Source organism: Scyliorhinus canicula, chromosome 13 (assembly GCF_902713615.1).
Source record: "Scyliorhinus canicula chromosome 13, sScyCan1.1, whole genome shotgun sequence".
Lineage (NCBI taxonomy): Eukaryota > Metazoa > Chordata > Chondrichthyes > Carcharhiniformes > Scyliorhinidae > Scyliorhinus > Scyliorhinus canicula.
Genome location: NC_052158.1, coordinates 131223192 through 131241525, shown reverse-complemented (window position 1 = coordinate 131241525; position 18334 = coordinate 131223192). Strand labels below are relative to the sequence as shown.

The following is an 18334-nucleotide window of genomic DNA, read 5'->3' as shown; positions in this document are numbered from 1 at the left end:
AAAGTCGCGCCCCTGCGCCTTTAAAAGGAAAAGAATCGTTGGCCGACACCATGACAACGTCGCCTGACGTACGCCATGACGCAAGACAAGCAGCCAATCGAAGCCGCTTTCTCTGAATATATTAGCGGCTATTTCCGGCTATGGCGGCGATGCTGTGGTCAAGGTGGCATTTCCACAGGTAACCACCGGGGAACCGTGCCTGTCTCCCCAACTATGGGCGATCTTCTCTCTCAGCGTTTTAACACGGAGAATGAGCGAGGTGTCCCCCCCCCGGAAGCTTCTCAATGACACATGGAGTGGAGACTTCCTGCCTGGTCCGGTGAGCACCCAACATCAATGTCACTGTCCAGTGAGACACATTCTGTATCTAACACCAATATCACTGTCCAGTGAGACACATTCTGTATCTAACACCAATGTCACTGTCCAGTGAGACACATTCTGTATCTAACACCAATGTCACTGTCCAGTGAGATACATTCTGTATCTAACACCAATGTCACTGTCCAGTGAGACACATTCTGTATCTAACACCAATGTCACTGTCCAGTGAGACACATTCTGTATCTAACACCAATGTCACTGTCCAGTGAGATACATTCTGTATCTAACACCAATGTCACTGTCCAGTGAGATACATTCTGTATCTAACACCAATGTCACTGTCCAGTGAGACACATTCTGTATCTAACACCAATGTCACTGTCCAGTGAGATATATTCTGTATCTGACACCAATGTTACTGTCCAGTGAGGTACATTGTGCAACTAACACAAATGTCACATTCCAGTGGCTTACATCATAGACCTAACACCAATGTCACTCTCCAGTGAGATACATGTGACGCTAACACTAACTGTCCAGTGAGATACACTGTGCATCTAACACCAATGTCAAGTACATTGTGCACTTGACACCAATGTCACTATCCAGTGAGGTACATTGTGAACCGAACACCAATGTCATTGTCCAGTGAATTACATTGTGCACCTAACACCAATGTCACTATCCAGTGAGATACATTCTGTATCTAACACCAATGTCACTGTCCAGTGAGGTACATTGTGAACCGAACACCAATGTCTCTGTCAAGTGAGGTACATTGTGCACCTAACACCAATACCACTGGCCAGTTAGGTACATTATACACCTAACACCAATGTCACTGTCCAGTGAGGTACATTGTGAACCTAACGCCAATGTCACTGTCCAGTGAGGTACATTGTGAACATAACACCAATGTCACTGTCCAGTGAGATACATTGAACACACAAAACCAATGTCGCTATCCAGTGAGATACATTGTGAATCGAATACCAATGTCACTGTCCAGTGAGATACGTTGTGAACATAATACCAATGTCATTGTCCAGTGAGGTACATTGTGCACCTAACACCAATGTCACTGACCAGTGAGGTACATTGAACACCCAAAACCAACGTCGCTATCCAGTGAGCTACATTGTGAATCGAATACCAATGTCACTGTCCAGTGCGATACCTTGTACACCTAACACCAATGTCAATGTCCAGTGAAGTACATTGTGCACCTAACCCCAATGTCACTGTCCAGTGAGATACATCATTCACCTAACACCAATGTCACTGTGCAGTGACATACATTGAACACCCAAAACCAATGTTGCTATGTAGTGAGATACATTGTGAATCGAATACCAATGTCACTGTCCAGTGAGATACATTCTGTATCTAACGCCAATGTCAATGTACAGTGAGGTACATTGTGCACCTAGCACTAATGTCACTGTCCAGTGAGGTACATTGTGAACGGAACACCAATGTCATTGTCCAGTGAAGTACATTGTGCACCTAACACCAATGTCACTGTCCAGTGAGATACATTCACTATCTAACACCAGTGTCACTATCCAGTGAGGTACATTGTGAACCTAACACCAATGTCACTGTCCAGTGAGATACATTGTGCACCTAACACCAATGTCACTGTCCAGTGAAATACATTCTGTATCTAACACGAATGTCACTGTCCAGTGAGGTACATCGTGCACCTAACACCAATGTCGCTATCCAGTGAGATACAGTGTGAATCGAATACCAATGTCACTGACCAGTGAGATACGTTGTGCACCTAACACCAATATTACTGGCCAGTTAGGTACATTATACACCTAACACCAATGGCACTGTCCAGTGAGGTACATTCTGTATCTAACACCAATGTCACTGTCCAATGAGGTACATTGTGCATCTAACACCAATGTCACTGTCCAGTGAAGTATATTGTGCACTTGACACCAATGTCACTGTCCAGTGAGATACATCATACACCTAACACCAATGTCATTGTCCAGTGAAGTACCTTGTGCACCTAACACCAATGCCACTGTCCAGTGAGATACATTCTGTATCTAACACCAATGTCACTGTCCAGTGAGGTACATTGTGAACCGAACACCAATGTCATTGTCCAGTGAAGTACATTGTGCACCTAACACCAAAGTCACTGTCCAGTGAGATACATCATACACCTAACACCAATGTCACTGTCCAGTGAGATACATTCTCTATCTAACACCAGTGTCAGTATCCAGTGAAGTACATTGTGCACCTAACACCAATGTCTCTGTCAAGTGAGGTACATTGTGCATCTCACACTAATGTCACTGTCCATCTCACACTAATGTCACTGTCCAGTGAGGTACATTGAACACACAAAACCAATGTCGCTATCCAGTGAGATACATTGTGAATCGAATACCAATGTCACTGTCCAGTGTGATACATTCTGCATCTAACATCAATGTCACTGTCCAGTGAGGTACATTGTGCACTTCACACCTGTGTCACTGTCCAGTGATAAACATTGTGCACCTAACACCAATGTCACTGTCCAGTGAGGTACATTCTGTATCTAACACCAATGTCACTGTCCAGTGAGGTACATTGTGCACCTAACAACAATGTCACTGTCCAGTGAGATACATTCTGTATCTAACACCAATGTCACTGTCCAGTGAGATACACTGTGCACCTAACACCAATGTCACTGTCCAATGAGATACATTCTGTATCTAACACCAATGTCACTGTCCAGTGAGATACATTCTGTATCTAACACCAATGTCACTGTCCAGTGAGATACATGTGTAGCTAACACCAACTGTCCAGTGAGGTACATTGTGCACCTAACACCAATGTCACTGTCCAGTGAGATACACTGTGCACCTAACACTAATGTCACTGTCCAGTGAGATACATTGAACACCGAAAACCAATGTCGCTATCCAGTGAGATACATTGTGCACCTAACACCAAGGTCACTGTCCAGTGAGATACATTCTGTATCTAACACCAATGTCACTGTCCAGTGAGATACATTTAACACCCAAAACCAATGTCGCTATCCAGTGAGATACATTGTGAATCGAATACCAATGTCACTGTCCAGTGAGATACATTGTTAACCTATCACCAATGTCACTGTCCAGTGAGATACATTCTGTATCTAACACCAATGTCACTGTCCAGTGAAGTACATTGTGCACCTAACACCAATGCCACTGTCCAGTGAGGTACATTGTGCACCTAACACCAATGTCACTGTCCAGTGAAGTACATTGTGCACCTAACACCAATGCCACTGTCCAGTGAGGTACATTGTGCACCTAACACCAATGTCACTGTCCAGTGAAGTACATCATACACCTAACACCAATGTCACTGTCCAGTGAGATACATTCTGTATCTAACACCAATGTCATTGTGCAGTGAGGTACATTGTGCACCTAACACCAATGTCACTGTCCAGTGAGATACATCATACACCTAACACCAATGTCACTGTCCAGTGTGATACATTCTCTATCTAACACCAGTGTCACTATCTAGTGAGGTACATTGTGCACCTAACACCAATGTCACTGTCCAGTGAGGTACATTGTGCACCTAACACCAATGTCACTATCCAGTGAGGTACATTGTGAACCGAACACCAATGTCACTGTCCAGTGAGATACATTCTTACCTAACACCAATGTCACTGTCCAGTGAGATACATTCTTACCTAACACCAATGTCACTGTCCAGTGAGGTACATTGTGCACCTAACACCAATGTCACTGTCCAGTGAAGTACGTTCTGTATCTAACACCAAAGTCACTGTCCAGTGAGGTACATTGTGAACCGAACACCAATGTCACTGTCCAGTGAGATACATTCTTACCTAACACCAATGTCACTGTCCAGTGAGGTACATTCTGTATCTAACACCAATGTCACTGTCCAGTGAGGTACATTCTGTATCTAACACCAATGTCACTGTCCAGTGAGGTACATTGTGAACCGAACACCAATGTCATTGTGCAGTGAAGTACATTGTGCACCTAACACCAAAGTCACTGTCCAGTGAAGTATATTGTGAACCTAACCCCAATGTCACTGTCCAGTGAGATACATTCTGTATCTAACACCAATGTCACTGTCCAGTGAGATAAATTGAACACCCAAAACCAATGTCGCTATTCAGTGAGATACATTGTGAATCGAATACCAATGTCACTGTCCAGTGTGATACATTGTGAATTGAATACCAATGTCACTGTCCAGTGTGATACATTGAACACCCAAAACCAATGTTGCTATCCAGTGAGATACGTTGTGAATCGAATACCAATGTCACTGACCAGTGTGATACATTGAACACCCAAAACCAATGTCGCTATCCAGTGAGATACATTGTGAATCGAATACCAATGTCACTGTCCAGTGTGATACATTGTTAACTTAACACCAATGCCACTGTCCAGTGAGATACATTCTGTATCTAACATCAATGTCACTGTCCAGTGAGGTACATTCTGTATCTATCATCAATATCACTGTCCAGTGAGGTACATTGTGCACTTAACACCAATGTCACTGTCCAGTGAGATACATTCTGTATCTAACATCAATGTCACTGTCCTGTGAAGTACCTTGTGAACCTAACACCAATGTTACTGTCCAGTGAGATACATTGAACACCCAAAACCAATGTCACTGTCCAGTGAGATACATTCTGTATCTAACACCAATGCCACTGTCCAGTGAGGTACATTGTGCACCTAACACCAATGTCACTGTCCAGTGAAGTACATTGTGCACCTAACACCAATGCCACTGTCCAGTGAGGTACATTGTGCACCTAACACCAATGTCACTGTCCAGTGAAGTACATCATACACCTAACACCAATGTCACTGTCCAGTGAGATACATTCTGTATCTAACACCAATGTCATTGTGCAGTGAGGTACATTGTGCACCTAACACCAATGTCACTGTCCAGTGAGATACATCATACACCTAACACCAATGTCACTGTCCAGTGTGATACATTCTCTATCTAACACCAGTGTCACTATCTAGTGAGGTACATTGTGCACCTAACACCAATGTCACTGTCCAGTGAGGTACATTGTGCACCTAACACCAATGTCACTATCCAGTGAGGTACATTGTGAACCGAACACCAATGTCACTGTCCAGTGAGATACATTCTTACCTAACACCAATGTCACTGTCCAGTGAGATACATTCTTACCTAACACCAATGTCACTGTCCAGTGAGGTACATTGTGCACCTAACACCAATGTCACTGTCCAGTGAAGTACGTTCTGTATCTAACACCAAAGTCACTGTCCAGTGAGGTACATTGTGAACCGAACACCAATGTCACTGTCCAGTGAGATACATTCTTACCGAACACCAATGTCACTGTCCAGTGAGGTACATTCTGTATCTAACACCAATGTCACTGTCCAGTGAGGTACATTCTGTATCTAACACCAATGTCACTGTCCAGTGAGGTACATTGTGAACCGAACACCAATGTCATTGTGCAGTGAAGTACATTGTGCACCTAACACCAAAGTCACTGTCCAGTGAAGTATATTGTGAACCTAACCCCAATGTCACTGTCCAGTGAGATACATTCTGTATCTAACACCAATGTCACTGTCCAGTGAGATAAATTGAACACCCAAAACCAATGTCGCTATTCAGTGAGATACATTGTGAATCGAATACCAATGTCACTGTCCAGTGTGATACATTGTGAATTGAATACCAATGTCACTGTCCAGTGTGATACATTGAACACCCAAAACCAATGTTGCTATCCAGTGAGATACGTTGTGAATCGAATACCAATGTCACTGACCAGTGTGATACATTGAACACCCAAAACCAATGTCGCTATCCAGTGAGATACATTGTGAATCGAATACCAATGTCACTGTCCAGTGTGATACATTGTTAACTTAACACCAATGCCACTGTCCAGTGAGATACATTCTGTATCTAACATCAATGTCACTGTCCAGTGAGGTACATTCTGTATCTATCATCAATATCACTGTCCAGTGAGGTACATTGTGCACTTAACACCAATGTCACTGTCCAGTGAGATACATTCTGTATCTAACATCAATGTCACTGTCCTGTGAAGTACCTTGTGAACCTAACACCAATGTTACTGTCCAGTGAGATACATTGAACACCCAAAACCAATGTCACTGTCCAGTGAGATACATTCTGTATCTAACACCAATGTCACTGTCCAGTGAAGTACATTTTGCTCCTAACACCAATGTCACTGTCCAGTGAGATACATTCTGTATCTAACGCCAATGTCACTGTCCAGTCCAGTGAGATACATTCTGTATCTAACACCAATGTCACTGTCCAGTGAGATACATTCTGTATCTAACACCAATGTCACTGTCCAGTGAGGTACTTTGTGCACCCAACACCAGTGTCACTGTCCAGTGAAGTACATTGTGCACCTAACACCAATATCACTGTCCAGTGAGATACATTGTGAACCTAACACCAATATCACTGTCCAGTGAGATACATAGTGAACCTAACACCAATATCACTGTCCAGTGAGATACATTGTGAACCTAACACCAATGTCACTGTCCAGTGAGATACATTCTGTATCTAACACCAATATCACTGTCCAGTGAGATACATTCTGTATCTAACACCAATATCACTGTCCAGTGAGATACATTCTGTGTCTACCACCAATATCACTGTCCAGTGAGATACATTCTGTATCTAACACCAATATCACTGTCCAGTGAGATACATTCTGTGTCTACCACCAATATCACTGTCCAGTGAGGTACAATGTGCACCGAATACTAGTATCTCGTTTCTACTGTGACCCCACAATATTTATTTATTTAATTTTTGGTGATCTGTTGTGATGCAGTTTTTAATAAATTTACTCTTAAGTCTGACTGATTCATGTGTTCCCAAGTTGTTATGGATTGTAGAACAGAGTCTCCCTGAGTATACATCATTGGAGTTGCTAATCATGTTATCACTTGGGGCTACAATCTTACCAGGGAGGAGCATATTTAATTTTATTATCGTTTTACTTTTGTGATATTGAAGTGGGACTGATCTTGCCGGTGTGTTTGTGAGAATCATAACTCAAGCACCTAATCAAACACGTCTATCATGAACATGATAATTGAAGTGTCATTCTACAACATAGAAAATAAGAGCAGGAGGAGGCTATTCGGCTCTTCGAGCCTGGTCCACCAATCATTCTGATAATGGCATGCATATCTCTCTCATTATCTTTTCTGCTTTTGTCACTCTCACTCTCTCTGTATAAAAGTCCCACGATCATCCCTGGCTTTCTCCCAAACTCGGCTCCACTCCATCTCTCATCCTATCCCCTTAACTCAGTAACCCCCCGCTCACGTTTTCTGGACACTAAGGGCAATTGAGCATGGCCAATCCACCTAACCTGCACACCTTTGGACTGTGGGAGGAGACCGGAGCACCCGAAGGAAACCCATGCAGACACGGGGACAACGTGCAGACTCCGCGCAGACAGTGGCCCAAGCCGGGAATCGGACCTGGGACCCTGGAGCTGTGAAGCCACAGTGCTAACCACTATGCTACCGTGACTGTCTCCTCTTGCTGTGCTCCACACAGTCTGTCTCCCTCACTTCCTTTATCTCATCCCATTTTTTGTCTGTCTGCATCCAACCTGCAATCTGTCCATTGCACTTCTGTTTCTGTCGTGTTTCAAATGTCTCCTCTCTGGCCATCTCCCTGCCTTTCCTCCAGTTGTTCAGTCTTTGTTTCCCAACCATCTGTTTCTGCCCCCCTGGTCTCTTCCCTGAATTCTGTCCTAATAGGAATAACTTTTGAGTGCTAAAGAGAAAGGGTAGGGGACTAGGACTAGTTGAGTTGCTTTTGTAGAGAACTAGCATGAACACGTGAATCTGTATGGCTTCCAATGCTGCAACTATTTTATTATTCAATATTTAGAACACCTTTAATGTAATAAAATGTCCTAAGGCACTTCTCAGGGGCATTTTAATGCACAATTTGATACTCCCAGAGGGAAGGATGATCAAAACCTTGGCCAAAGAGGTGTAAGTGCTTTAAAGAGAGGGGTGTGAGGTATTGATGGAGAAGATTCCAGAGCTTAGAGACTAGGCAGCTGAAGGCATGTCACCAGTGGGGAAGCAATTAATAACAGTGGTCTGCAAGAGCCAGATTTAGAAGAGCGTGGAGAGTTTTTGGACTGGAGGAGGTTACTTAATTTGGTAGGAGTTATGCCATGCAGGGATTTGAAAGCAGGTAAGACATGGTACATGAGGGACAAAAGGCATCTCTCTCTGTTGGAGAGGACTGGAAGTTTTATAGTTTGAGGGGCACAACTCTACATTCAGTGTTATCAAGGCGAGGAATCAGTCTTTCATGAGCTACCACAGAGGTCTGAGGATTGGAATTATAGAATCACTACAGTGTAGAAGGAGGCCATTCGGGGCAATTTAGCATGGCTATTCATCTAACCTTTGGACTGTGGGAGAAAACCGGAGCACCTGGAGGAAACCCATGCAGACACGGGGAGTATGTGCAAACTCGACACAGTCACCCAAGATTGGAATCAAACCCAGGTCCCTGGTGCTGTGAGGCAGCCGTGCTAACCACTGCCACCATGTGCCCTCAACCTGTGCAGTTGGTGTGATTCTGCAACATAGTCTAGCCAACTGAACTAACCCACATTTAAAATGGATTCTCCGCTAGCCGATGCCGAGATCGGGAAAGGCAAATGGGCGGAGAATCGATTCCGATGCTGAAATTGCAATGCTCTAGTGCCTCGACAACGGTGTCAATGCGCTCCAGAAGGCACATACAGTAGACACCGTTTTCATATCATTAGCGGGCCCGACCTGGTATTCTCAGGGGCCTCCGCCATTCTCCACCTCCGATGGGCTGAGTTCCCGCCAGCATGGTTCACGTGTGCTTTTAAAAATCGTGGCGGCTGCTGTGAGAGAGGGGTACAGAAAGTAACCAACATCGCCTTAGTGTGCTGACTGTTGTGCCGCTGGCTGGGGGCGTTCTGCCACGGCTGGGGGGAGTAGTAGGGGTAGCCAGGAGGTGGGCTGTGGGGTCGGGGTGGACAGGCAAGGAACACCATTGCCACTGCCGGCAAGGCAGCCATGCAGCTGCGCACACCACTAACAGCCCACTTTAAACTGGCCCCAGCCGACCCATCAGCTGTATGGGCATGTTGCAGCGCGGCCAGTGCTATCTTGTTGGCTGGGATGAGTGTGTGTGCGGATTGTAATTTGTATGTGCGGCTGCAGCTTGTCAGTTTCCCGAGTGTCGATCACGGACCCGACGAATCCCGCACCATTTTTCATTGGAATCGATTGTGTTCCAGCGGCACTAGTGCCAGTTCCTGAACGGTAGTGGATTCGGTCCAGGTGCGGCGTCGGTTTTTCTGTCGTAAAAGTCCACGGATTCTGCGTTGGCGTGAACACGTACTCTCAGACACGGAGAATCCCGACCATTATCTTGTCATTATTGCACAGCTGTTTGTGGGCTCCTACTTCTACAAATTGGTTTGCTGGTTCCTATATTACAATAGTGACTTCAAAAAGTACTTCATTTGCTGCAAAGCATTTTGAGATGGACTGAGGCAATGGGAGGCATTATTTAAGTGCAAATTCCTTCTTTTGTCTAATATGCTATTATTCAGAGGTGACCTTCAGTTATTTTGATGTTAAGACCTACCTCTATTCACAGATATATTGTGAAGATAAATACCGTTCCATATGTTTAAAATAAAACAGAAAACACTACAAGTGTACAAGTCCATCAGAAATCTGAAAAACAGACCAATTAATGCTTCAAGGTAGGAACCTTTCGTTACACTTTATTTTTCTCTTTAAAGACATGAATTACCTGTTATAATGGTCTTAACAATATTCGTTCTTGTATAATTATTAAAATGTTTTAATGTAACTTTTAATTTTTTTAATAAAATTGATTCATCTGCTATTTCTTTGCTATTAAAAATTTAATTTTTTTTTGTTGAACAGTTGTGTGACGTTTTGAACCCGAGGATGGCACTCAAGTTAATGTGGTTGGTACTTGGAGGAGTCCGGGTGCTATGGTGTCTGGCACCACAAACAGGCTACATACATCCTGATGAATTTTTTCAGTCGCCAGAGGTTATGGCAGGTAAAATAGCTAATAACTTATTAATAATCTGTTTTTCAGGAAAAAAAACTCTACAGTTAATTTCCTTTGTTTGCTTCTGAAACAAACCCCTTCATCCCATGCTCATAAACTTTGTAAGGAACTCATTTATAGCGTAACATGACTCAACCCAACCTGCTGACACCTGCATAAACTTGCAAAGTGTCCAAACTTAATGCTTTGTTGTGCTATTTGGCTGCAATATATTGAGCCTCACTGGCTATACTAAAAAGCAAATGAGGCACTGATTGCCAGAAGTTCACAGACAAGAGTACAACCAAGATAAAGTTGAATACTTCAAAAACAAACATAATAAATGAACTTTTTTATTAAATGGTTATCAATGATAATATTTCGCTATACAATTCGATTTCAGTTAAAATACTCTTGGCTAAATAATAATCTTGTAAAATACTGCTTCACAACAAAAATAAAGTGCCGTTAACATAGTAAAATAATAATCATCTTTATTGGTGTCACAAGTAGGCTTACAATAACACTGCAATAAAGTTACTATGAATGTTCTAAGGCACTGCATAGGAGTGGTATCAAACAAAATTTGACATTGAGCCACATAAGGATAGAACATAGAATTTACAGTGCAGAAGGAGGCCATTCATAGAATCGTAGAATTTACAATGCATTCGGCCCATTGAGTCTGCACAGGCCCTTGGAAAGCACCCCACACCTCCGCCCTATCAGTAACCCCACCTAACCTTTTTGGACACTAAGGGCAATTTAGCACGGCCAATCCATCTAACCTGCACATCTTTGGACAGTGGGAAGAAACTGGAGCACCCGGAGGAAACCCATGCAGACACGGGGAGAACGTGCAGACTCCGGACACAGACAGTGACCCAAGCCAGGAATCGAACCTGGGACTCTGGCGCTGTGAAGCAACTGTTCCAACATACTGTGCTACTATGCTGCCCTATATATTTATATATGCTATATATATCAGGACAGGTGACCAAGAGCTTGGCCAAAAAGGTAGGTCTTAAGGAGCATCTTATAGGAGCAAAGAGTGGTAGCGAGGTTCAGGGATGGAATTCTAGAGCTTAGGCCTCAGGCAGCCAAAGGCATAGTCACCAATGATGGGTATTTACAATCAGGGCTGCAAAAAAGGCCAGAATTTGTGCACGCAAAACTCCTGGAGGGTTTTGGGGTTCCAGGAGATGAGTGAGATAGGGAGGCATTTGAAAACAAGGATGAAAACTTTAAAATTGAGGTGTTGCCGGATCAGGTGTGAATGTCAATCAGTAAGCACAGGTGATGGGTGAATGGAACTTTGTGAGAAATAGTATAAGGACAGCTAAGGTTTGGGTGAATTCAAGTTTATGAAGGGAGCACACGTGAGCATTGAGACGGTAAAGGCATAGCTGAGGGTTTCAATAGCAGGTTAGCTGAGGCAGAGCAAAAATAGGCAATGTTTCAGTGGTGAAAGTAGACGGTCTTGGGATCAATGGTTGATGGGATTGGAAGCTTATCTCTGGGTCAGACTAGATCCTAAGGCTGTGAATGATCTAGTATGGGCTCTGACATTAACCCTGGAGAGGGGTGGCAAGGAAATGGAGTTTGTGGTGGGAACTGAACATAGCAGCTTCCTGATATATAGTTGGAAATTTTTGCTTGTCCAGGTTTGAAAGTCTGACAAGCAATATGGCAATTCAGAAGACGGAGTGGTCAAGAAAGGTGATGGTGAGGCATACATGTGGTAGCTGGCGTGATTGATATAGATGAGGGGCAGCACATCAATGGAAATATTCAAATCATTTGTATGTTTTAATGATAGGTCCCACTCCTCATTTCAGAAGATACATATTCACAGGGAACAATGGAATTCAACATTTTGTTTTCATGTTCATGTTTTAAAAAAAATTTAGAGTACCCAATTATTATTTTTTATTAAGGGGCAATTTAGCGTGCCCAATCCACCTACCCTGAACATCTTTGGGTTGTGGGGGTGAGACACAAAAAGACACGGAGAGAATTTGCAAACTCCACACACAGTGACCCGGAGCTGGGATCGAACCCGGATTCCCGGTACCGTGAGGCAGCGGTGCTTGCCACCATGCCGCTGCTCATCTTTATGTCTGGAAGCGACCTGTCTCTCAAACTGTAGCCAAGGACCTGTTAATGAAGGGGAACACTGCGACACCCAATAGAAAATAGAAAACATTCCATGATGCAATCTGACATTTATCGGCAAAACACATGTAATTTCACTAAAATACTGGCATGACATTTGCATATAATCAACCTTCATGTCCAGGGGTTGCTTAAAAAACACATTTGTGAGAACTGGGTAGGTGGGTATTTTGTGGATGCTCTCTTACAACACGAACTTTCACAAAGCCAACCTACAATAAAGTACCATTTTTTTCTTCAGTCTCTGTTTGGCATCCACATTTGTTAGCTCTGTTTATGACTCCATCTTCATGGTGGAACAAGGGGAAATGATAGAGTAAAAAGGTATGGGCAATTTCTATGAATTGTCTGGTCCAGTAACTCATGCATTCTTGATTAAAATGCTTCGGATGTTTGCTCCCTGAGGTGTTCAAAGAAGATGGAATATGTTTTTTCTTTGTTAGGATGAAACATCCGTGAAGTATTCTACCACGACCAAAAACAATAGAACAGAAGAGGAGTTCAATCACGATATAATGATTAGATGATCCCAAGTATTTTGAAATCTTAGATATTGTAGGAGCAATTGAAGTTGGAAGGGGATAAGAATTTCTATAGATTTTAAATTTGGAAAGGAATAATTGTGAGCACAAATTAGAGTAGTAAGTCTTGATCTCAACACACTGAGAACACAAGGAAGACAGTGTAATTTTCATTTGAGAGGAAAAGAGTAATGACCATATTAGTTTTTCATTATATTGACAAAGGTTGCGCATGAGGGAGCGTGGAGTCCAGAAGTGAGAGAAGGATCATCAATCAAATAGCATTTTCGTGTATCTCATCTATGAGTGAAAGAGAAGAAAAAAAGTGTTTACCACAGGAAAACAAATCTTGTTTCGTTGAGCCAGCTTTAGCAATAAAGGAGACAGTTCTATTAAAGATCAGTGGAGATAGTGAGATCAAGAATTGGTGGAGACTAAGATGAAATCGACAAGGTAAGAGGTGCTAAATTGATGGCGTGATTTTGTAGAGTATATAAAACTGAAAAAAGTTTGCTTTTCTCATTTTGTATGCATTTTTGTTTTCTTTACAGGTGACATTCTGAATCTCAAAACCTTCCGTACTTGGGAATTCAATACAAGCTACCCCAGCAGATCAGTTCTGTTCCCATTAGTCACAACTGGATTTTCATTCACAATACTTAAAGTTTTACACAATTCTGGCCTTTTTGGCAGTATTCTAAACAGCTATAGTTTGTTGGTTTTCCCCAGATTCTACCTGACATGCCTGTCCTTTATACTGGACTATTCTGTATACCATTTAGCTTGCCTCTGGGGAGCAGATCCATGGAATGCACTAACACTGCTCAGTGGGTCATATGTGATGCTGGTTTTTTTTACCAGGACATTTTCAAATGTTATAGAAGCAGCTCTATTTGCATTACTGCTGCTGTTAGTGACCATGGACATAAAGCAAGCAAACGTGGCACTGCATCCTGGGAAAAAGGAAAGAAAGAACAATAAACATCTTATTGGGATTGTTTTAGTTTCTGGTTTTTTTAACAGGCCCACATTCATTGGTTACGCTTTAGTACCAATGCTCTTGTGGCTTTCTCGTGATCAGAAAGGCACATTTCAATTCAGTTTAAGACAAATTATGAAGAGTTTCTTTGGTCTTTTGTCTTCTGTCATTGCAACCAGCTTTCTTTTCATTGTGACTGATGCACTGTATTTTGGTTCATTGTTGTCTGAAACGGATTGGCTTTTGAAAGATGGGAATACCATGTATTCACTATTTGTCAACATAAGCCAATGTCTAGTTTTAACCCCTGTCAATCTCATTTTGTACAACTTAGACCAAAAAAGCCTTATTGCGCATGGTAGTCATCCCTGGTTTACACATCTGACTGTGAATGGCTTTCTGCTGTTTGGTGGTCTTCATATATCTGCTGTTGTGACTGGTGTCAAAACGATGGTCAACAAATTTGCCTGCAAAGCCAGCTGTCATATTTCTCACAAAGACAATGTGGGGAAGAAGTTGCCTGCACAACGTCCTGCTGCTACTCAAATTACTGAATATTTATTGTTGGTTTATTTTACCCCTCTCCTCATTTTGTCAATGTTTAATCATCAGGAACCAAGATATATTAGCCCACTCATTGTGCCACTTGTTATTCTCAGTGCTGCAAAATGTGAGATGCTGAGGTGGAAAATTGTAATAGTCCTGTTTAATGTCTTGGGATCTGTGCTTTTTGGTTGTTTGCACCAAGGTGGGCTAATTCCTTGCCTGTCTTATTTAGAAAAAACTCTTCATTCACAGAATCCTCAGGCCAACCCGCCTGAGCACAGTTTGGTATTTTACCACACCTACATGCCTCCTAGATATCTCCTGAATGTCAAATCGGACCAAGAGTTTACTCGAATCATTGACCTGGGAGGGTCTGATGTGTCTGTGCTCAATAACACAGTGAATGGGCTACTTGACAATTTCTCTTCTGAACACATTGGGAATAATCAGGAAATGAATGTTTACATCATTGCACCTGGCACCGTTCGAGATGATATTGAAAACTGTGGTTTTCAGTGGAAAACTGTAGCATCATTCTTCCCTCATTTAACTATGGAAGATCCTCCTGACATTCCATCTCTTCTGTCTGAAGATGGATTGAACCAACTGAATCTTTACATTTTCAAAGTGCATGTAAAGGGAAAGAAACGAGAAACTTGATAGGACTTGATTTGGTTTTGGTATCTTCCTGTTGTAAAGGCGGCATGGTAGCACTGTGGTTAGCACTGTTGCTTCACAGCTCCAGGGTCCCAGGTTCAATTCCTGGCTTGGGTCACTGTCTGTGCGGAGTCTGCACGTTCTCCCCATGTCTGTGTGGATTTCCTCCGGGTACTCCGGTTTCCTCCCACGGTCCAAAGATGTGCAGGTTAGGTGGATTGGCCATGCTAAATTGCCCCTTAGTGTCCAAAAAGGTTAATTGGGGTTACTGGGATAGGGTGGAGGTATGGGCTTAAGAAGGGTGCTCTTTCCAAGGGCCGGTGAAGATTCGATGGGCTGAATGGCCTCCTTCTGCACTGTAAATTCTCTGAATCTATTTCTGCAGTATGTTTGTGGGTATTTTGGTGCAGGGTCTAATTGTTAAAGTATCAAGGGTCCTTTTATAGAACTTCACTTGTAACAGTAGTTTTAGTAGTTGAAGCCTGAACACAATGGAGTAAAGCATTTTTAAATGTTTATGGTTTTAACAAATAATCATGGGATGCCAGTCAAAGAAACATACAGAAATAATGTACTTAAGTATTATGGTTTAACTTCTCCTATCTGCAGAATAATTATCATGTAACTATAGTCTTCAGAAAATTGGATTAAAATTCTAAGTATTAGATGATGATCCTAGGCAATATGTTGTAATGGGTTTGTGTCTCTGGTTTCCTTCTGTAAACTACTCATTTTGTTGTTTTTAGACAGATCCCCAGTAGTTCAATAATTTGTGACGTTAGTGAAAAAGATTTAAAAACTTTATATTTTGCTATGTAATGATGTGGGGCAGAAGGGTGGAGGAATCCTAAATAAAGGAATAAAACCTGATATTTATGAGAAAAATGTATTTTGTGTTTGGGAAATAAATATTACAAAGCCTCTTTGTAATGCTGGGTGCATCATATCATCATGGTTCTTGTGATCAAATTGCAACAATTGTAATATGGAGAAAACTGACATATCAATTGTACAGTCTGTTTCCCTTCCAACCTTATTTTGTTTTTTGTAGCTGATATTAAATAAAGTATCTAAAGATGTGCACACCAGATAAGATCATTTTTCATTTTTTTCATATGATGAATATGATCCATTTCACTTCTTGTCTAATAGCGTATTAGTTAACATTTTGGAACACTTTGTTTGACCTACATGTGATAACAGAAGGTTTATATTCACTTTGCAATATTTGTGCTAGACTGAAGAGAAGGGGTCAAACTAAACACAAGGTACATGTCATCTTTTCAGGTCAAGTTATGCTCCAATTTTATGGATCAAGACATTGTGCAATTTGAGAGAGGTACTTTTCTTCCTTACTTAGAATATACTTATGTGAAATAGAAAATGATCACCTTGAGTATAATTTTAAATGGTGAAGAGAGACGCTTCCCTTTCTACTGCACTAATCATGGAAAGTTATTCCATTATACTCGCAAAATGAATTTAGACCAATAATCTTGTTCCCATAAAGAAATAACCAGTTATGACTTCTGGTGGCGGACATGGAGTGAGAGGTCGTTCATTTGGTAGACTTTTGGGACCTTTTCCCCCGATTTATGGGGATTTGACCGGTAAAATTGGAGACTGGTGAGGCAGAGAAGAGGAATCCTCCACCAGTTTATGGAGTCGTGGACCAGGACTGGTCTGCAAAGAAGAGATTGTTGGGCAAAGAAGATTGGATTGGATTTGTTTATTGTCACGTGTACCGAGGTACAGTGATAAGTATTTTTCTGCGAGTAGCTCAACAGATTATTAAGTATATGGAAAGGAAAGGAAATAAAAGAAAATACATAATAAAGAAAATACACAATGTAACTACATAAGCACTGACATTAGATGAAGCGTACAGGAGTGTAGTGTGTTTTTTAAATAAATTTAGTGTACCCAATTCACTTTTTCCAATTAAGGGGCAATTTAGTGTCGCCAATCCACCTACCTTGCACATCTTTGGGTTGTGGGGGTGAAACCCATGCAAACACAGGGAGAATGTTCAAACTCCACACGGACAGTGACCCAGAGCCGGGATTGAACGTGGGACCTCGGCGCCGTGAGGCAGCAGTGCTATCCACTGCTCCACCATGCTAGGGGTGTAGTGTTAATGAGGTCAGTCCATAAGAGGGTCATTTAGGAGTCTGGTGACAGGGGGGAAGAAGCTGTTTTTGAGTCTGATAGTGCGTGTTCTCATACTTCTGTATCTCCTGCCCGATGGAAGAAGTTGGAAGAGTGAGTAAGCCGGGTGGAGGAGTATTTGATTATGCTGCCCACTTTCCCCAAGCAGCGGGAGGTGGAGATGTGAGGCACGTTCATGTAATGGACTGGACTGTGTTCCCGACTCTCTGTAGTTTCTTTCGGTCTTGGGCCGAGAAGTTGCCATACCAGGCTGTGATGCAACCAGATAGGATTCTCTCTATGGTGCATCTGCAAAAGTTGGTAAGAGTTAATGTGGACATGCCGAATTTCCTTAGTTTCCTGAGGAAGTATAGGCGCTGTTGTGCTTTCTTGGTGGTAGCATCGACGTGGGTGGACCAGGACAGATATTTGAAGATATGTACTCCTAGGAATTTGAAACTGCTAACCATCTCCACCTCAGCCCCGTTGATGCTGACAGGCGTGTGTACAGTACTTTGCTTCCTGAAGTCAATGACCAACTCTTTAATTTTGCTGACATTGAGGGAGAGATTGTTGTCGCTGCACTACTCCACTCGGTTCTCTATCTCCCTCCTGTATTCTGACTCGCCGTTATTCGAGATCCGGCCCACAATGGTCGTGTCGTCAGCAACCTTGTAGATGGAGTTGGAACCAAATTTTGCCACACAGTCGTGTGTGTACAGGGGGTATAGTAGGGGGCTAAGTATGCAGCCTTGCGGGGCCCTGGTATTGAGGACTATTGTGGAGGAGG

General features: G+C 42.5%; 1 protein-coding gene across 2 annotated transcripts; it reads left to right on the top strand.

Moving 5' to 3' along the window:
• The first annotated feature begins 117 nt into the window (after positions 1–117).
• Positions 118–16484, top strand: LOC119975932 (GPI mannosyltransferase 4-like). Of its 2 annotated transcripts, none has more exons than XM_038815894.1 (4): positions 118–319; positions 10090–10198; positions 10386–10527; positions 13766–16484. In XM_038815894.1, exons 3-4 carry the CDS (start codon positions 10410–10412, stop codon positions 15397–15399), a joined length of 1752 nt encoding a protein of 583 aa, XP_038671822.1. In that variant the 5' UTR covers positions 118–319; positions 10090–10198; positions 10386–10409; the 3' UTR covers positions 15400–16484. The 2 variants fall into 2 exon arrangements, with proteins under 2 accessions (XP_038671822.1, XP_038671823.1); XM_038815895.1 differs by having other exon boundaries at positions 121–178.
• Positions 16485–18334: the final 1850 nt, after the last annotated feature.

Bases quoted from the DNA above. Each gene is read 5' to 3' on its own strand.
- LOC119975932 (XM_038815894.1), top strand. From the start codon at position 10,410: ATGGCACTCAAGTTAATGTGGTTGGTACTTGGAGGAGTCCGGGTGCTA. The intron at 10,528-13,765 runs GTAAAATAGCTA...TTTTCTTTACAG, and splicing joins GTCGCCAGAGGTTATGGCAG to GTGACATTCTGAATCTCAAA.